General features: G+C 41.3%; 1 protein-coding gene across 3 annotated transcripts in view; it reads right to left on the minus strand.

Moving 5' to 3' along the window:
- dennd5a (DENN/MADD domain containing 5A) overlaps positions 1-21,232 on the minus strand; it is a 266,025-nt gene that overhangs the window by 167,553 nt on the left and 77,240 nt on the right. For all 3 annotated transcript variants that reach the window (XM_087996558.1, XM_043705881.2, XM_043705880.2), the window contains one exon: positions 16,023-16,210. In XM_087996558.1, the coding sequence (XP_087852684.1) occupies positions 16,023-16,210 (188 nt within the window). The remainder of the gene's footprint in view (positions 1-16,022; positions 16,211-21,232) is intronic.

Here is a 21,232-nt window from a genome sequence, read left to right on the forward strand (position 1 = left end):
CTTTGCCTGTATGCTTACTTTCAATGACTGGCTTATAAGGATACCATGTCCCTTTACACATCAACACTTCCCAATCGGGATTCAAGATGGCAACAATCTGAATAGATCAGCCTTGCTGAGCTCTGTAATATTTATTTCACCTCCACTTTTTTTTGGAAAAAAAAATATTGTTAAACGGTAAAACAACAGTTTAAATCCTATTTCAAGCGTGTGAGAATGACTAAGGGAAAGCAATTAGCCAAGTCTCAACGCTTGAGACACTTGAAAACAATGGGCAGGCCTGAGACTGCAACTGGGGAAGCAGCTGCAGCTCCCTTTGTAGCTGTGAAAGAAATACTGTGAAAGAAATGTCTGTGGGCGGCACGGTGGCACAGTGGTTAGCACTGCTGCCTCACAGCGCCAGAGACCCGGGTTCAATTCCCGCCTCAGGCGACTGACTGTGTGGAGTTTGCACGTTCTCCCCGTGTCTGCGTGGGTTTCCTCCGGGTGCTCCGGTTTCCTCCCACAGTCCAAAGATGTGCAGGTCAGGTGAATTGGCCATGCTAAATTGTCCATAGTATTAGGTAAGGGGTAAATGTAGGGGTATGGGTGGGTTACGCTTCGGCGGGGCGGTGTGGACTTGTTGGGCCGAAGGGCCTGTTTCCATACTGTAAGTAATCTAATCTAAAATACCTGCACAGCAGAACATCGTGGAGAAACTTGGAGCGATCCAACAGCTGATCCAGGAGATGAGGGAGAGACTCATAATCCCATGCTACAAAAGCACGAGGAGGAGTTGGAAGGACTTGGGAAGTGAGTTGAAGAGGTTGGGCGGCGGACTGTGGCGTCAGAGATTGAGGTCAAGTCCTCGGCAGGACGAATCTAGGCCCTTGAGAAACAGGTTCAGGCCTTGACTGAGCAAGTCAATGGAAAATAGAGGTAGGAGGAAAAATATCCGAGTCGTTGGCCTGATGGTGGAAGCAAAAGATGGGCAGCCAGCAAGTTTTTTTGAAGATCTGTTGCCACAATTTCTTGGCTGGGATGCCAAAGCAGACCAGGTGAAGGTTGACAGAGCTCACTGGGTTACGGTGCACCGATCCAGTCAGGGTGAGCGCCCCTGCCCAGTTCTGATACGATTTCAATGCTACAGAGACAAGCAGTGTGTTATGGAAACCTTCTAGAAGCGATCCACAGGCCATGACCTATCAGGGAACTAAGATAATGTTTTTCCAGGACTTTTCTGTGGCAGTGATTCATAAGAGGAAACCTTTTGATGAGGTTAAGAGAAGGTTAAAGGACCTCGGTAGTCAATGTTCGATGAGATACCCAGCGGTGCTTTGTATTATTTACGAGGAGACTGTGCGGTCATTTCATTTCTTGGAGCAAGCCAAAAACTTCTTGGACACTTTAAAATAACGTAGACGTATTTATGGACATGGACAATAGAGTCTGGGTTTTTTCTGCCTTGCTTTTATTTCTTGTACTTTCACTCTTTTCCCAAAGAAGCCTTTGTTGGTGGGTTTTTTTCCTGAGCTGGAGTGGTATTGATATATTGTGGGGGGTGGGCAGAGTGCTCACTACTTTTGTTATACCTTTGTGTTTACAATGTCTTTTGTTTGGTTTCTTCCATTGCTTGGGTTTTGGGCTGGAAGAGGGGATAGGGGTGTGCATGGGAAAAGCAAGTCCCTGTGGGCAGGGGGTAGAGTCTCCCGTTAAGTGTCTTTTGTGTTTCGTAGTTAGTTTTTTTTGGGTTTTTTCTAAATAGACTCTGAGTCTCCTTTTGTGTATGCTCAGCATGTCGTAAGATGAATTCTTCCTCTCGGCAGGCCAAAGGTGATTGTAAAGGATCATGGTTAGCAGCATTCTTAAATGGTGCACCTGGAATATCCGAGGGATTCATTCACTAGTAAAAAGAAAAAGTGTTGTTAAGCCTTAGAAAGGAGAGGATGGATGTTGCCCTGTTACAGGAGACTCATCTTAATGATGAGGAACACTTGAAGTTACAGCAGGGTGGGTTTGATCAGGTGTTTCTCTCATCTTTTAGTACGAGGAGCAGAGGAGTGGCGATACTCGTCCGGAAGCGTCTCCCATTAATTTTATAGACTGTATTAAAGATGAGTATCATCGGTTTGTTATTCTTAAGGCCCTTAAACGTGGCGAGGAATATGGTATTTTGAATGTCTACTGTCCTCCAGCCCACCCTCTTAAATTTCTGACTGATACACTATCTAAGCCAAAGGTCTTGGCATTGTGGTATATTATTTAATTGCCTTATGGATCCTGTGCTGGATAGAATACCCAAAGGCCTCCCAAAGCTTTCTTCACAATCTAAGTAATTAGGTGACCTATGTATGGAATTGGTGTTAGTAGATGTTTGGAGACATGGGCAGAGATTTTACATTCTTTTCCAATCCTCATAAATGCCACACAAGCACTGATTATTTCCTAACTCCCATGACTTTTTTTAGATTTGGTGGTTTGCTGTTCGATTGGGAATAGTGCCGTCTCTGATCGTGCAGCAGTGTATTTAATGGTTAAGATTAAGGGTGATGCAATGGGCTCACAGTACTGGCGAATGGATCCCTTCATCCTCAAGGAGGGCAAGTTTGTAGAATAATTCGAGGGAATTTGAAGCTTTTTTGGTCACCAACTCAGATACAGCTTGCAATCTGTCCATTCTTTGGGAGACTGCTAAGGCCTATGTGAGAGGGATAATTCTCTCATACTCTGCCAGCCAGAAGTGGAGAGCAGAAACATTTGCTTGAGGCATGACTGAAGACAGCTGAGACAACATATTACAGTAGATCGTCCGTGACTAAGCCGCAGCGGATCACAGCTCTCTAATCCACCTTAAACTCCATGCTAACGCATACACCAAGGAAGGAAATTTCCTTTGCGAAGCAGGAGCTGTTTGAGCATGGTGATAGGCCGGGTAAGTACTTGGCATATTTGGTCAGGAAGAAGAATGCCTCGCAGTCTATTGCTTCCATTAGGGAAGGGAATGGGACTCTTACTTACGATGCTAAAAAGATAATTGAGGTGTTTTAGAGGTTTTACTCTGAACGCTACCAATCTGAAAGCTGAGAGGACAAATGGGATAAGATAGAGTCTTTTTTTAGGAATTTGTATCTTCCTGGTGTGTCTGCTGAACAGGCAACTCTCCTTAGTGCTCCGTTAACAGCCCAAGAGATACAGGAGGCGGTGAGGCAACTTCAAAGTGGAAAGGCGTCCACCCCAGGTGGCTTGTCCAGTGAGTTTTATAAAGAATTTGTAAACAAACTGTCAGGACCGAAGCTAGACTTGTATAACTATTCATATAGTCAGGATTGCCTCTTGCCATCCTTGAGAGGCTAATATCTTTCTTATCCTCAAGAAAGGGAAGACCCATCACGCTTTTTAAACTCTGATTTTTAAATTTTTTTGAAGACTCTGACATTGAGGTTGGAAAGGGTGTTGCCCTCTTTTTTTTGTAAATATTTTTATTGAGAAAAATGATTTTTAATTTTTTACAAAATTACAAAATCACTACAAAATAGTATAAGAACCTTATAATATAATGACATTAACAGAAAACAAACTACTACTCAACTCCACAAGGAGAAAGAGAAAAAAAGACTACAAAAACTACAATTCAATAAATAACTAAGGAAAAAAAATTAAATTAAATCAAGTTAAACCAAGGTAAATTAAGTTTCATTCAGTTAGGTTACTGCATTCAACATAATCTCACCAAAGCTCCCCACCACCAGGAGCATGAGTAAGCAAACCCGTATTTGTTTCGGATTCTCCCCCCACAGGGGCCCCCAGACCACCAGATGTAGCCCTCATGACTACACAAAGGCTGACAAGTTTGCATCCATATAACTCAGAAAGGGCCTCCACATTCTATAAAACAGTTCTGTTTTTGGTGCACCGTACTCATAAGGAAGTCCAGGGGATGTGCTCCATAACTAATCTACGCCAGCCCGAAGGTCCCAGGGGTTTCTCTAACACCCAGCTCATTCGAATGTTCTTCCTTGCACAGAATGAAAGAATATTAAACAGTTTCTTCCCATGTACGTCCAAAGAGGGGAGATTTGGCAAACCCAAGAGGAGGGACACTGGATCCAACTTAACCTCAGTTCCCAAGACCACTTCCAAAACACTCGCTGTGGCACCCCAACACCTACGAAGCTTGTGGCATGACCACACGCAATGAGTAAGAGTGCCAACATCTGTTTTACATTTGGGGCACATTGGGAACACTCCTGTCTTAAATTTCGCAAGCCTCTCCAGTGCCAAATGAGCTATGTGGAGTACCTTCAGTTACATAGCCTGTGTCCTGTTACAAATTGAAATCTTCCTTACATTCTCCCAAATATCCTCCCACACCTCTGACAGGATTTCCACTCCCAATTCCTGAGTCCAGAGTCCGCATTGCCACTCAATGTCCTTCGAAACATTACTTCCGAACAAGTGATAGAGGGTGCTGACCGAGAGAGCACCCGTAGCCCGGAACACTCTCCTCTCCATTTTTGACCTATAGGGACTAAACATCAACGTAGCCTTTTTCTGTATAAAGTCCCTAACCTGAAAGTAACAAAAGAGGTCCCTCCTGGATAGATCATATTTCTGACTCAGCTGTTTGAAAGACATCATCACCTCCCCGTCAAATAAATCTCCCAAACAGGAGATTCCTCTAGACTCCCAGACCTTAAAGCCAGAGTGCAACGACCCTGGCCGTAATCCTAACATTCCCACAATGGGAGTGAAAGGGGAAGTTTTTTGTAAGTTGCCCTCACCTTGCCTCATCATTCTCCATGCTTTAACCATGTTAAGGACAATCAGGTTTCTGCAATGGCCCATAACAGTCCTCATCTTGTCCATAAACAACAAATTGATGAGGAGGCATTTTGCCTGGGAGGTCTCGATGTCCAACCAGCTTGACCACGGGTCCTAGCAGGCCCAGTCAGCCACATAGGATAATAAGGAACTCAATTGATATTTCTTAAACTCCGGGAAATCCAAACCTCCCATCCCCTGCGGAAGCAGCAATTTGTCCAGCTTAATAAGAGTCCGTCTATGATGCCAGATGAAAGATCCAAGCCAATTGTAAAGTTTCCGTAGTGCTTGCCTAGGCAACATCAAAGGGAGCATTCGCATTGGGTATAATAAGCGAGGAAGAACATTAGTTTTGACCAGGGCTATTCTACCCAACCAAGATATCGGAAGATCCTTCCAGTCTTATCTTCTCCAGCCACTGCACAAAATTAACTTTATATAACTGATTGAAGGCAAGGGTAATAAAAATGCCTAAATACAGGAAAACTCCGTGTGACCACCTGAAGGGAAATAGGTTCCATCCCCAAAATCAGACATAGCCTCCAACTTCATTTTATACCCTGAATTTATACCCAAAATTTTATACCCTGAGAACAAAATAAATAGATTAATTACTTGTATTAAACGGGGCACAGATGTCATCGGATCAGTTCAAAAGAGAAGAACATCATATGCATAGAAGGTGATCTTATGCCTGTCTGACCCCACCTCTGGGGCAATTATGTTGGTATCCCTCCGGATGGCCTCCACCAGCGGCTCACTCACCAATGTAAATAATAATGGTAAGAGAGGGCACCCTTGCCTCTACTGACTAAAATGATCTGACCATATACCATTAGTCAGAACCGCTGCTTTCAGGTTACTATATAACACTGCCACCCACTTGGCAAAAACCCCTCCAAGAGCAAGCCGCTCCAGTACATAAAAGAGGTATGGCCACTCCACCCTTGTCAAATGCTTTCTCTGCATCCAGGGAGATTACCAAGCCCGTAATCGAACCTTGCTAGCATACCTGGACCATGCTTAATACTCTTTTAATATTATGAGTAGACCCACAATCCTTGATAAAACCAGTCTTGTCCTCCTTTACAATGAAAGGCAAACCCTCTCCAACTTTAATGCCAGCATTTTTGACAGAATTTTAAAATCCACATTCAGTAATGATATGGGCCTGTACAAAGTGCAATCCTCTGGGGCTTTCCCTTTTTTAAGAATAAGGGAAATATTTTCTTCTCTCAGAGAGGATGGGGAGGCAGTCCTGACTGTATGTGTCGTACATATCCAAGAGTGGCCCGGCCAGCATGATCTATAATTCCTTAAAAAACTCATTTGAAGTCTGTCTGGGCCAGGTGCTTCAGCAGTCTGGAGCTGCCTCACCACCTTCTGTATTTCTTGAATTGTCAAGGGGTATTCAAAAAGGACGCCTGCTCTGAAGTTACACCTGGAAGGTCCAGGGTCTTATAAAAGGACTCCTTCTTCAACAATCTGTGCTCACAGCCCTCTGACCGGTACAGCTCAGAGTAGAACTTACTAAATGCTGCATTAATCTTTTTTGGCATTGCAAGTAAGAGTACAAGCACTCTCTCTGATGGATGTGATAGATTGAGGGGCATTCTTTTTTCTGGCCAGGTACGCTAGATATCTACTCAGTTTATCACCATACTCAAATAACCTCTGTTTCGCAAAGCGATTTCCCTTTTTGCTGTCTGGGTGAGTGCAGCATTCAAAGCAGCCCTAAGGGCTATAATCCGCTGCAGTTTGGTTACAGACAGTCTGTCAAAGTATGCTGTCTCAGCTGCCTTCAGGCAAGCCTCGAGCAAACACTGCTGCTCTTCCCTCTGCCGCTTCCATGTTGCCAAGTAAGAAATAATCAAACCCCGTGCATAGGTCTTGGTAGTCTCCCAGAGGACTAATAGATTGCTGGCAGTACCCAAATTAATGTCCCAAAAGATTTCAACTTCCTGCGAAAAATACCCTATAAACTTGCTATCTTTCAAGAGGAAAGGGTCATGTGTGTGTGCCAAGAGCCTATCCCATTACCACAAGCCTTGACCTCCATGTACACTGCCGCATGATCGGAAATGGCTATGTTCCCTATTCTGCAAGACAGCACTGAATTCAAAAAGATCAATGGGACAAAAAACATGTCAATTCTGGTGTGGTACTTATGTGGGTTAGTGAAAAAGGTGAAATCCCTACCTTCGGGGTGAAGACATCTCCACACATCTACCAACCCCAGCTCCCTGTTCAGGTCCACCAACTGCCTGGATTGCAGGGACATACCCACAAGACCTCTAGACATCCTGTCCACTTTGGGGTCAATAAGATGATTAAAGTCTGCCCCTTTATTTGTATGATGCGCCCCAAGCGCCATCAACCTGGAAAGTGCATCCGTTAAAAATTTGAGGGGATGTGCCGGGGGACAACTTACATTCAAAATCCCATATTCCTCTCCATGTATTAAAGCTTTAAGAATTAGAAACCGTCCATATTCATCCTTAATTTGGTCTAACATTTGAAATGGGAGATTCTTCTGGATAAGTATACCAACTCCTCTACTTTTCAAATTAAAGGATGAGAAAAACAGCTGTCCAAACCCTCCCTGCTGCAACTTATCGGTTAAATGTGTTTCTTGCAGCAAAGCTACATCGAACCTCTCCTTCCTAAGGCTTGAAAGTATCTTTTCTCTCTTAATTGATGAACGATTCCGTTTAACATTCCAGGTGCACCATTTAAACGAATGGCTAGCCACAGCTGTCCGAAACAGTCCGTGACCCCCCCACCCAGGAGGAAGAACCTCACCTATAGCACGCCAACTGAAAACAATAAACAGTTTCGATAAATTTAGAAATACAACTTCCAAAACTACCGAATCAAAACTTCTAACAGCTACTTCTACAACATACCAACATATAACACAAATGAAAGGAGACTTTACCCCTTGCCCACAGGGGGCACTCATACTACCCACTAACCCTCCATGGCTCCTTCTAGCCATACCCCACCCCAGACAACACAAAGTAAGAAAAATTCACACATCTTACAACAAGAAAGTTAAAAGTGTGCATTCAACCTGTTCCATCCATACTGAAACCATGGGCACTCCTGGTAGAATAGAAATATATAACCTCCCCTGCTCCCCACCTCCCCCCCCATCCCATACTAGAAGAGAAAAACATAAAGGAAATGATAAGGAAAAAAAAACAAAGGATGACAGGACAGGAGACAGAAGGGAGAAGAGAGAGTAAAAAAGAAAAAAAAATTATGACCCCCACATATATTAATAAGAAAACACCCCCCAACAACCAGGTAAACCAGGCAAATTACAGGGAAAAACATGTCCATATTATTCAAGCCAGCCAGTCTATTTTAAAGCATCCAGGAAGCCTTTTGCCGTTACCAGCGAGTCAAAATTGAACACGGGCTCTCAGTGGCTGAAACGTAATATTGCCGGATATCATACGGAATACTGGATATTCAAATCTCTCAGCTGCCTTTTTAACCTCAAAGGCCTTCCTCTTACAAATCATGACCGCAGAAAAGTCTTGGAAAAAGCTTAATTCGTGATCCTTTGTATATCAGAGCCTGTGATCCTTCCCCAGTGCTCTAAAGGCTTCCAGTATCATTTGCTTATCTCTGTCGTGCTGGAGTCGCACTAGGACCGGACGGGGGCACTGGTCCAATCCGGGCCTGCGCACGGTGGCCCGGTGGACCTGCTCAACCACGCTCAGCCTGCCTCGACTTCTAGTTTCAAAAACTGCGGGAGCCATTTCTCCAACAAGCTGACGAGCTGGCCTTCCTCCTCCCATTCTGGAAGCCCCAGCAAACAGATGTTCTTCCAATAGCCTCGATTTTCAAGGTCGTCGACCTGCTCCGTAACCGCCATTCTAGGGCCAGGACCCTACCCGCTGAGGATTCTGCTGCAGTTTCGGAGGCTGTGACCCATTGCTCCACCCCTCCGACACACTTCCCGAGATGCTGGATCTCCTGGTCATGCTTCTGTAGCATGACCGAGATCAGTTCAAGCCTGGCCCGGGTCTCCTCCATCTTCTCTCGGAGTTTCACGAAGTCCAAGACCAGCCCTGCTCCATAGGTAAGTCCCGTGGGGAGATCGCAGAGGCCAACGCTGCGGCCATGGGCATGTCTGTTGTTGCGAGGGCGGGGTCCCTGCTTGCTGCGGTCCTCACGGTCCCTTCCCTTTGGTCATTTTCCTAATTATTTTAAACTGACACTGAACAATTCTAGTGCTCAAAAAGTTACAATCTCTACCATATTGGGTAATAAAGGGAAGGTGAGAGCACCACTTTGTCTGGGTTCTGGTGCAGAGTTCAGCAAAGAAGACCTACTGGGTCACCGTCATCTTGAATCCCCTCTCGTCTTCTATTGTTAAGGAGGATCAGACGGGCTTTATAAAGGATCGCAGATCTTCGAATAATGCGAGGAGACTGCTTAACATGATTGAAGTGTGCCAGCAGCGATCGGTTCAGGGGTTGGTGGTTTCCTTGGATGCAGAGAAGGCATTTGACCAGGCGGAATGGCCATATCTTTTTTATACTGTGGAGCGGTTTGGCCCGGTTAAAGTGTTTACTAGATGGGTAAGGGTCCTTTACAGTGATCCTCTGGTGGTGGTTCTCACTAATGGTATAAGGTCTGACCATTTTAACATTTGTACGGGCAGTCGGCAAGGCTGTCCCCTCTTACGTTTCCTCTTCACATCCGTATTGAGCCGCTGGCAAAGGCCAGTTGTGCGGACTCTAACGTAGCTGCCCCAAAGGTAGGGTCGAAGATCACATTATATGCGGACGATGTTCTCATTTTTCTTTCAAAACCGGCAGTTTCAGTGCCCCAGTTGATACAATGTATTAATTCATTGGGCTTTTTCTCAGGTTACAAAATCAATGTTTCAAAATCAGATGCTATGTTATGGGGTGTGCTTAGGGGAATACCAGATGTTGAAGGTAGGTTCTCCTTTAAGCGGGGACAGGGAGTCTTTCTTCATTTGGGCCTCTCTGTTACCCCCAGTTTTGAGCAGTTATTCAAGGCTAATTTTGTTAATTTGTTTGACAAGATTAAACAAGACCTTCAAAGATGGGGGGGTGGGGTGGGGGGGGGGGGGGAGGCCTTCCAATATCAAGTTGCTCTTATTAAAATCAATGTTGTTCCTCACTTATCATACCCTCTGTGAATGCTTCCCTGCTTTTTCCTCAACAAACGTTTTGGAAATTAAAAGGTTGGTTTAGTTCTTTTAGAATTAGATGCCATTTTGGCAAATTTGGCACTATAAGCAGCCTCTTATCATGCTTACGAAATTGCAAATGCCCCAGGGGTTGGGAGGAGTGGATCTACCAGATGTCAGAAGATATCAATTGAGCTCCCTTTTATCTTTTGTGAATGATTGGGCCTGTGAGGACTCGGCGTCGATATGGTTGGATATTGAGGCCTCCCAGGCAAAGTGTCCAAAGTGTCATTTCTGGACAAAATGAGGATATTTGCGGAACATTGCTGCAATCCAATAGTTATTAACACTGTCAAAGGGTGGAGGGCAATGAGACAGATTGAGGGTAAATGTCTAAAACATCTTTCCATACTCCTGTAGTTGGTATGACAGGTTTCCGGCTAGGGACAATGGATCCCATGTTTAAGTCCTGGGCAGATAGGGGAGTCTCTTGCTTGGGTGACCTGTTTGAAGATGAAATATTAGTGTCATTTGATGAAATAACTTGCAAGCATGGATTATCAAACTGGGATCTCTTCCATTTCTGTTTGATCAGAGATTTTATCCAAAAAGAGACTACACTTCTGAGCTCAGAACACTCTTTCAGTGAGGGAGTTTGGGGAGAGGTTCCACTGGTGACATCGAGCGATTACGGAAGGTCTGGAGAGAGAGTTGGGGTGGAGATCACTCCGGAAACATGGGAGGACATTTGTGAGAGTGTGAGGAAGAGTTCGATATGTAATAGGACCCATGCTATGCAGTTAAAGATTCTTCATCAGGCTCATCTGGCCCCAGATCGTCTTGCAAAGTTTAAGCAATGTTCCCCAAATGTAAAACAAATACGGGTACCCTCACTCTTTGTTTGTGGTCCTGCCATAAGCTCTGTACATACTGGAGTGCTGTGGCAGGAGTAATAGAAAGGGTCTTGGGGCCAGAAGTCAAGGTAGACACGGTTTCTCTTCTCCTGGGTTTGCAGAATTTATCTCCCTTAGGTATAGTTGGCAGAAAGCTTTTTAGCATCCTCACTTTTTGTGTGAGTAAGAACATTCTGATGTGCTGAGAACCCCCCAGGTCTGTCTGGCTGGCATAATTATGGAACACATTCCAATGGACTTTGGACCAGAAAACAGACAATTTTTATAAGACATGGTAGCCCTTTCTGAATTATTTGGACGTAGATCTGTCTGCCATTTTAATTCGGGCTTTTGTTTAGCCGTGGTGATTTGGTTTAATAAGCCTAACGTCCTGAGAGGAAGAATTTCGAGCAAACATGGGTTTAATAATTGATACGCTCGAAGGTTGAGAGCTGAGGTCTTGCTATGGTGAGCGGTGTTATTTATTTACGTATTTATTTATTGATGTGTAATGAGTGTAGTTGGGAGTTCTTTTGTAGAATAGTATAGTAGTTGGTTTATTGTTTATTGTTGTTTTTGTTGTTATAATGTTATATTTTCATATTTTTGTAATTTTCTAATATTGTAAGAAACATTTTTTCAAAAAAATATTTAAAATTAAACACTTCTCAATCTATCACTGTTTAAATAATATACTGCCATTCTGTCCTATCGAAGTGGAAATTTTCATATTTATCCACATAGATTGCATCTGCATTTGATATGCCATGATATCATGTACCTTACATAGTTTTCATGGTTAAAAATCACACAACACCAGGTTATAATCCAACAGGTTTATTTGGAAGCACTTTCAAAGCATTGCTCCTTCATCAGGTGGTCTGAATCATAGCTTTCATCCTATATATTGTTTCAATAAATTGTACAGTAAGAGTTCATGATGTCAATTTCTATTGAGGGTCGTGCTTTAAACATTGTTAGATAACGAACAGCAAGCTTTGTGAAGGTAGGGGAAAGTGATGGTGGGAAATAAAAAAAAATGACCAAAGTTTTTTTTAATACAGTAAGACAAAAACAAGTATGCATGATAATACCTCAAGAATATTGTTCTTCTAAACATTAACACTAAACGTTTTGCAGAAAAAAGTTGGACTCAAAAATGCAATCTTTACGCTCAACAAACGATAATTAGACCATTTCCAGGTCCTGATCCTGAGCCAAAAGAAATAGTCACAGTACATAACATTCAGAGAAGGCAGCTACTAATGGACAAGAGGGCAGTTTAGGCAGCTAGTTTACTGCTGAAATGAGAGCCCAATTTAATTGAACAATGACAGCTATTTGAAAGATGAAATTTAAGAATCAGAGAAAGAGAAGAGGGTTCAGAAGCCTGCCACTGAGATTAGGGTTGTCCTTCATCAAGCCCTCCTGAGGTTGTGAGGAAGGGTGGCTAAGTTCATTTCCCTATAATGCTGGTTTCCCCCATCCACTTTCCAGAAGGTGGAAGTAAAAGGGCTCCTAGCTGTAGAATGCAAGACTGAAGGTTGCTGAAACAAATAATCCACATAAAAGTAATCAAGAGGAACTGACAGTAGTTCCTTAAAAGTGTTCAGTGACCTTCTTTGTTCTGATGGAGTGAGTGCAATGAGAAACTCTAATACCCAGGATATACAAACTCAGGAAACAAACCAGCCTGATGATGCATGCTGCTCCTAAACATGGAAAAGTTCTATGGGAGAATTGTATCCCTCAGAATACTTATTGATCCATCAACAAGGTTCAGAGTTCCAGCACTGTTGAAGCCAAGCAAACACTGTTGCAGGCAGATTCTCCTGGATATTAGAAGGCCTTATTTTGTCTTTGCACAATGCCAAGGTGAGGGATATTACTAAAGGAGGACGGTCCAGATCACCACAGGTCACCACTGGCACTACAAGAGGGAAACAATGGAAATCATCAGATTGACTGTATGGGACCTAATCAGAGAAGAAGAAATAAGCATACCAAATTAGGTGAAAAAGATAGCAAAAAAAGGGTATGAAACACACTCTTCCAAGTATGACAGTTTGCCAAAAACTGCATTTCAAAGCCATCAGCACAGCAGACACAAAAGCTGGTTCCCATGAAGTCCTTCTACTGTCTCCCACAACTTCTGTCATGTCAAATATTAATGTCCTGTCAGAACAAGGAAGAAAGAAACTGAGGCAGCAGAGCTTGCACAGTCATATCCGACAAGCATGTTCTCCATTAAGTAGAAACACTCCTATTAGTGGGTCCATGAATGTGCTCGGCAGTATTGTATTTGGTGAAGGGAACAGCATGAGTGAGCAGGAAGAGATGAGAGAGATAGAGACAGCTGCGGGCAATCCCTTTCGGAGGATGGAGGCTAGACACAGCCATGGTCATTTGGGCACAGATGCTGTAATGAATGCATATGTCTCAGAGACCTCCATAGCAATGCATAACCATGGGCTGAGAATGGAGGCAACTATGCTGCTTATACGTGCCATATCTCAGGACTTTGAGTGCATAAGGTCAGCTCTTGAGAATGTAGCCTACCTCATGAAGAGCATTACGAATGGATGCTGGAGCACACACTGACATACACAGAATGCATACAAAACTTTGTAAACGGACCAGTCAATAGTTCTGGCAGTGCCCCAGTTGGTGCTCACCTCCATGTACAGTATACAGAGAAGAGTCCAAGGTAGATCTGAGGTAGTTACCATTGAGGGCAAAAGAACTTTCCCTTACGGTGTGGCAGATTTAACCTCAATTCCTCTGACTCAGGTGACCATTTATCCAGAAAGGCTTGAGACGGAGAGACTGCTCTCGCAATAATGCCAGTGCAGCAACCTTTGGAGAAGCTCCCATGAGAACAAGCAGGCTGCCTCCAGTAGGTCAGTGGTGTATATTTCGTTTGTAAGTGTGTACATTATCACTTGAAACACACTGTAAATATTGACATGATAGCAAACCTATGAGCTTCCATTTTCTTTTTAATACCAGGATCAGAGAGAGAAATAGTGAAGGCAATCGGAGTTCTTTGAAAAGTGAGTGTGAGATTGATAGATCATTCATTACCAGTTGCAACCTCAAAGGAAATTTTCTCACAGACTCCTGAAAATAAGTTATGGGCTTTGCTGTTTTGCTAGATTAGAAGGGCGCAACTGAAAAAACAACAGCATGGGTTCAACCCCCACCATGGCAGCTGATGGAATTTAAATTCAATTAATAAGCACATCTTATTACTAGTTAATTTCTCATAACTCAAGAATTATATGGACACACCGACCATTGGCTTGAGGGTGGTTACAGGATAAAAGGTTTACACAATCAATTTGCATGAATTGACTGATTCATTTTAATATATACAGAAATTTTATAAACAGAAAGGTTGACACCAAGATGATAAAAAGTTTACCAATTCCCTCTAAGACATTTTGGTCCAGTCCTCCTCCACTCAACATCTCCCCACACCTTCCAATGCAATCACAGACTGTGCAAAACCTGTCCATTTACCTCCTCCCTCCTCACTAATATTCCAGATGCACAGCTTCCAGGTGAAGCAGCAATCTACCTGCACTTCACTCAATCTAGTCTATTGTATTCAATGTCACAATATAATCTGCTATACATTAGGGAGTCATTTTGACATTCAATATCATTGTCATTAAATCTGCTATCAAAATCATGAGGTTACCAGTGTTAGAGCAGTCAATGATTTTTCATTATTTTTATTTTATTCTTTTATCAATTTTGTTGGAGCTGTGAACTGGGAACTGTCAGCTAAAGATAACTTTTGGACTGTGTTTAAAAGATTGTATTAAAAAGAAAACAGACCAAATGAGTTTTTGTTTCTTCATGAGACCAGTTCTGGAAGTTAATTGGTTCCTGATTAAAAGGTTCTGCACATGCTCATGACCAGAGAAGAGCATTATGTTGCACAGATTGTAGAAGTTGGCTATGAATGAGGTCAGTACCTGGAAATTGTTTCCAGCAAGTCTGGAAAATACATTATGTTCAGGCAGATGGCCGATATTGAATGGTAACGAGGATTTCATGAAGGAAACAATCCGTCAGGGAACAGTCAGAGTTTGAATTAGGTTTTGGACTGTGTTTTCTGTGAAAAGGAATCTGGCTGTTGATGCTACAGTATGAGATTTGCAAGCTTTTTGTCTAATCTGCTTTATCAACTCTTGGATGATCACATAATAGAAAGCTAATTTGTAAACATTATTACCTTTATCTGCATGAACTGTAAAAGGTAACCTAAATAGCACATTTACAAGAATAGGTATAAGTCATAACATGCATTCCAGCAACTCAAAAAGGTTCATTTGACAGCACCTTTCAAGCCCTTGAACTCTGCAACCCTGAAAGACAACAGCAACAAGTAGATGGGAACACCATTACCTGAAACTTAACCTCAAAGCCACAGAGCACCTTGCCTTGAGCTAGAATCACCATTCCTTTAATGCTATTCGGTTAAAAACTTCAAACTTCCCTCCAAAGAGTACAGTTAATTTACATATATCAGGGGGACTTCAACAGATCAGAATTCTGCTTGTCATCATCTGGGCTCAAAGGTAATTGAGGAGGAGCAGCAAATGCTGCCTTTGCAGTGATGCTTGCATTTCATGAAAGAATATTTTTAAAAGTAAACTAAACAGATTTTACAATAATCTAACAGCTTTATGGTCATTCCAATTCAATTTAAGTTCAAGGTTAAGTAGTAAAGTCAAATTTTCTATCTGCCATAGTGGAATGTTCTCTGGAGGAACATTGCAACGTCTTGATCAACCATGCAGTAAAAGATTTGAGAGAAAGTGAGGACTGCAGATTCTGGAGATCAGAGCTGAAAATGTGTTGCTGGAAAAGCGCAGCAGGTCAGGCAGCATCCAAGGAACAGGAGAATCGACGTTTCGGGCATAAGCCCTTCTTCAGGTTTCCTGAAGAAGGGCTTATGCCCGAAATGTCGATTCTCCTGTTCCTTGGATGCTGCCTGACCTGCTGCGCTTTTCCAGCAACACATTTTCATGCAGTAAAATAGTCAGCCTTTTCAGGAAGAAAAGGATACTGCAACCGAGAACAGCTTTCCCACACAGCTAGAAATAGGACATAGTTGAAATTAAGTGAATTAAGAGACTCACCTCTTGTGGTAGCTCTAATTTGGACCGGTCATCCTGCCCATTCGAATGTAAACCCATTAAGTAAGGAACAGGAGCATCTAAAAAATGAAGGAGCGATGCAGGGAGGATAGGGACATAGACATGCTGCCACTGACAGGGGAAGAGTATTGTAGTGATACTTTCTGCTACAGTCATCAGTCGCTGATAATCTGTTCATAAAAATACACAGCCATCGTTATTTTTAAGCCCACACAGTAATTTGCAACTTCATATTTGAGATAATATATTCAACACAATAGTCTTTCATTCAAACAGTAGCAAATATGGCTCCTTATAAACCTTGTTAAAAAATCCAAAAATCTTTTATTAAAATAATAAAACTAGCAATTTTTATAAAACTATAAATGACTTCTAAAAGTCTAATTATTGTATCACAATTTATAATCCAGTCTGTTAAGTGTGGGAGCCATCATATCAACACATTATAAACTCCATGGTACAGTACATTACATGAGGTGAAAAAAAACATATTGGAATGATTTCAGAGCTGTTGGCACAGACATAGGTGGAATGAAAATCCTGCATCACCTGATTTCTGGATAAGATTTCTGCATTGCAAAAATCTCAGCTGTCTTTGTTACGAGTTAAGGCATGACACTTTAGTTTTCAGGTCAATTCAGCCGTCAAAGGCATTTGCTAGCATTACTTCCAATAATGAATTACAATAAGAGAGGATTGGAGTAAGAGGAATGGAAGACATCCCACTTATAATAATAAAAAAATTATTATATATAACACACTTTATGTACACAAATCTTAATTCCTCTTATTATGGCATCATTCAATTTTGTCATGTCAAACTTCTGTGGAAAAAGTTTCTCTATTCTCACTACTAACTCCATACAATTACTCGTATTCATCAACTGATCATGAATAATTTATGAGTAAATTATTTATACAATCCTAACAGAGACAGAAGATCTCTACATCTGCATTATATAGACTGTATTCAGTAGTAGATTTTATAAACAAGAACTCCTCCCTGCTATAATTTCAGCTGTGAGCTAACTACTGCATGACAAAGGATAAAAGTGCACTTTTAAGGCACCAAGCGCATCATTCAGAAACAGAATATGTACAATTTTGATAAATCCACTGTTGTGCAGATAAACACTCTATAATTCTATACACAGGTTTCTTGATACAATAACAGGATAAAGAAGAGTTTTTAAGAAACACTTCAGCCAGATTGTTTTCAATGTCAGTAGGGTGATTGTCAGCATTTTATTTGTTATCAGAACAAATTTTTATTTGTTAACCTGGAAAAATCACCACCAAGTATCAATGTACACAATTTAAAAACCAATTCTGAAAATATTTTCCATATGTTATCATGTCAAACTGTGTACACCAACTTCCTCTGGGAGATAACACTTACATTAACAGGAAGTTTAATACAGGTCCTTGCTGGCTATTCAGAATGTTCAAATCTCACCAATTTATTTTAGATTGATTTTGTGTTGACCAAAACTTAAAGCAACCAATAAATACAGCAGAATAAAACTCTTTCCTGCACTGAGCACTCAGATTCATATTTGAAAATATCCAAGGCAAATGTTTCGTTCAAAATTGCTCAAGTTAAATGATCAAAGAATGCAAAATTTGCTATAAGATCATAACATTTAGAAACATAGGTTAGGCCATTCAGCTCATTGAATGGCAGAGCAGACTCAATCATTGGTGATAGGCTTTTCAGGCCCATTTTCCTGCTTTCCCCCTAATCTTTGATCACCTTGATACTCAAGAACTTATTTCTGTTTTAAATATTCTTAATGATCTGGCTTCCACAACCTTCTAATGGCAATGGATTCACAGACTGACCATTCTCTGGCAAAATAAGTTTCTCCATATCCCCGTTCGAGATGGTTTTCCCTTATATTCTAAGGCTGTAACCTCAGGTCCTCATCTCTCTTGCCAATGGAAATATCTTCCCGATGTCCACTGTATCCAGGTTGTTCAATCAGATCCCCCTTCACCCTTTTAAACTCCATCAAGTATAGTCCCAGAATCTTCAAATGTTCCTCATATGTTAAGCCTTTCATTCCTGGGATCATTCTCATGAACAGCCTCTGACCCATTCCAGGGCCAATACATCTTTCCTGAGGTATGGGGCCCAAAATTGTTCACAATACTTTAAATGTGGTCTGACCAGAGCCTAATAAAGCCTCAAAAGTACATCCTTACTTTTATATTCTAGTCCTTTCGAGATGAATGATAACATGTATTTGCCTTCCTATCTACCAACTCAACCTGCAAGTTTACCTTAAAATCCTAGTCCAGGTTTCTCTTAAGTCCCTTTGCACTTGCAATTTCTCAATTTTCTCCCCATTTAGAAAATAGTCCATGCTTCTATTCTTCCTACCGAAGTGCAGAATCTCACACTGTATTGTATTTCATCTGCCACTTCTTTGCCCACCCTCTTAACCTGTCTAAATCTTTCGGCAGCCTCCCCTACCTCCTCAGTACTAACTGCCCCTCCACACATCTTTGTTTCATCTGCAAACTTAGCCAGAATGCCCTCAGTTCCTTCATCCAGATCATCAATGTATAAAAAGTGAAAGGTTGTGGTCCCAACACCGACTGTTGTGGAACACCACTAGATGTCGGCTTCCAACCCGAGAAGGACTCTTTTATTGCCACTTGCAAGTTTGATTCAGTTTGCTTACTTTAAATAATTAAATAATGTAGCACGGAGGCTGCATTTGTAAGATCCCTATCAAAAGTAGAACTTATATTTAAACTTTTGGATGCTATTCAGCTCACATGAATCCTGTCATCAGCTGGTAAATATAGTTCTCATAATGTTTCAATATAGGGTACCATAGACAATTAAATGATGGATACAGAGCTTGGTGTGTTAATTATTGATGATATATCCAATTACCAAGAATCACAAAAATCTTAATAGTGTGTGCTTTCAGAATACAGTTTAGTATCCAAGTATTCACATATTTCACTCCAAATTACACAACTTTGAGAAGTCATTGCAGCTTTAAAACTTAAGTTATTCACAACCACAAATCCATCTTTTGTTTTGCTGTGTCATAAACAAAAACAAAGCTGGTAAAGTAGGTCTAGGTTTTAGAAAGTGTCAAAATAAGTGCAAACTGAACAACAGGACTTGAGATTTTCAATTTAACATGATCATAGATGAAGAAGATAGAAAAGCAGTGGGTGCCTTTTTTTTTGGCTTTACCCAAATACTGGTGGGTAAAATAAAGGAAAATCCAAAAGGTAGTTTATAAATATATTAAGGGCAACAGAATAAACAGAAAAAGATTAGGACCCATTAGGGGCAAAGTGGCAAACTGTGAATGGATCCAGAAGACATAGGTGAGGTTAAATGAGTAATTTGCACCTACATTCACTATAATGACAATATAGGCATAGAAATCAGACAGGAGGACTGTGATATAGTTGACCAAATTACTATTAAGAGTCAGGAGATATTTATGATTTTAGCCGGCTTAAAATTGGTTAAATTTCTCTAGGCCTGAATGGCACATATCCCAGGGTGCTGTCAGTGTAGTGGGTGGAGATGACAGGGGCAACTGTGTTAATTTTCAAATCCTGTCTGAACGTAGGAAAGATGTTAAAGGCCTGGAGGACAATTAATGTACCATCATTTAAGAGTAGGAATAATCCAGGGAACTACAAATCTGTGACTTTAACAAATGGGATAAAATTCTGATGACAGAATTAATTTCCACTCAGGCAAGAAATAATCAAGGATAACCAGCAAAGCTTTTAAGGAAAGAGATAATGTCTGACAGTTTTTTTGAAGTGATGGCGAGGTGCGTCAATGAGGGTAGTGTAGCTGATGTAATCCACATGAATTTCAGTGAGGATTTTAACAGGATGTCACATGGGAGACTTGTCAAGATGATAAGTCCATAGGAAACCATGACAACTTATAAAATTGTATCCAAAATTGACTTAGTGTCAGGATGCATAGGGTGATTGTCGAAGATTATTTGTGTGGCTGGAAACCTGTATCCAATATCCACTGAAGAGTTTGATGCCAGGTCCTTTGCTGTTTTAGGGTACATTAATGATCTAGACACAAGTGTAGGAAATTTGATCATTAAATTCACAGATGACAAAACTTGGTGGTAATCGCAAGGAGGAAAGCCTAAGACTAGATGGTGATAATAAAAGGTTGGTCAGACGGACTGAACCATGGCAAATGGAATTTCATTTGGAAAAGTTTGAGGTGATACATCTTGGGAGAACTAACAAGACAAAAGAAATACACAATGAATGGTAGGACCCTAGGATATACAGAGGAATCCTGGTATTCATGTTGACAGATCCTTGAAGGCAATAGGATAGGTGGTGGAGGCAGTAAATAGGATATTTGCCTTTACTATTTCAGGCATTGAATACAAGGGCAAGGAGGTTATGATGGAGCTGTACAAGATGTTATTTAGGCCACAGCTACAGTAATGTGTGCAATTGTGGTCACCATAGTATAGGAAGCATATGATTGCTTTAGAAAGAGTGCAGAAGAGATTTATCAGGATATTGTCGGGAGCATTTCAGCTATAAAGAGATAGATAGGCTAGAGTTGTTTTCCTTGGAACAGAGATGGCTGAAGGGTGACCTGAATTAAGTAAGCATTGGCTAGATAAGACTTTTTTTCGCCCTTACTTCAGAGATCAACAATCAGGGGCGTAAGGTGCAGGATGGTCAGAGGGAATTTAAGAAAGATTTTTTTCCAGTCAAACAGTAGTGGATATCTGGACCTCACTGCCTGAAAGATAGAGGCAGGAACCATCACAACATTTAAGTATTTAGATGAACACTTGAAAAGCCAGTAGTATGCAAGGCTTCAGGCAAAGTGTTGAAAAATGAAATTAGATTAGATAGGTGCTTGATGACCAGCACATACACAATAGGCTGAAGGGCCTTTTCCCATACTGTATGATTCTATGATGTAAATATCTACATCATCTGTTGTCAGGATGATGACATTATTTTCTATTTGCATTGATATTTGGTTTAAAAACCAAAAAAAAAGTCGTATCTTTCAAAATTGCTATGAAGTAGCACTGTTTTTGTTTAAATTAGGATTCATCTTGCAAATCATTAAAATATTCCATGCTCTCATGGTTCAGGTACAAACTGATTTACAAACTTCTAGCTTTCAAACTTTGTTTTGACTGAGAATT

Source organism: Chiloscyllium plagiosum, unplaced genomic scaffold (assembly GCF_037043375.1).
Source record: "Chiloscyllium plagiosum isolate Xiang-an unplaced genomic scaffold, Cpla_swu_hap1 HiC_scaffold_18, whole genome shotgun sequence".
NCBI lineage: Eukaryota > Metazoa > Chordata > Chondrichthyes > Orectolobiformes > Hemiscylliidae > Chiloscyllium > Chiloscyllium plagiosum.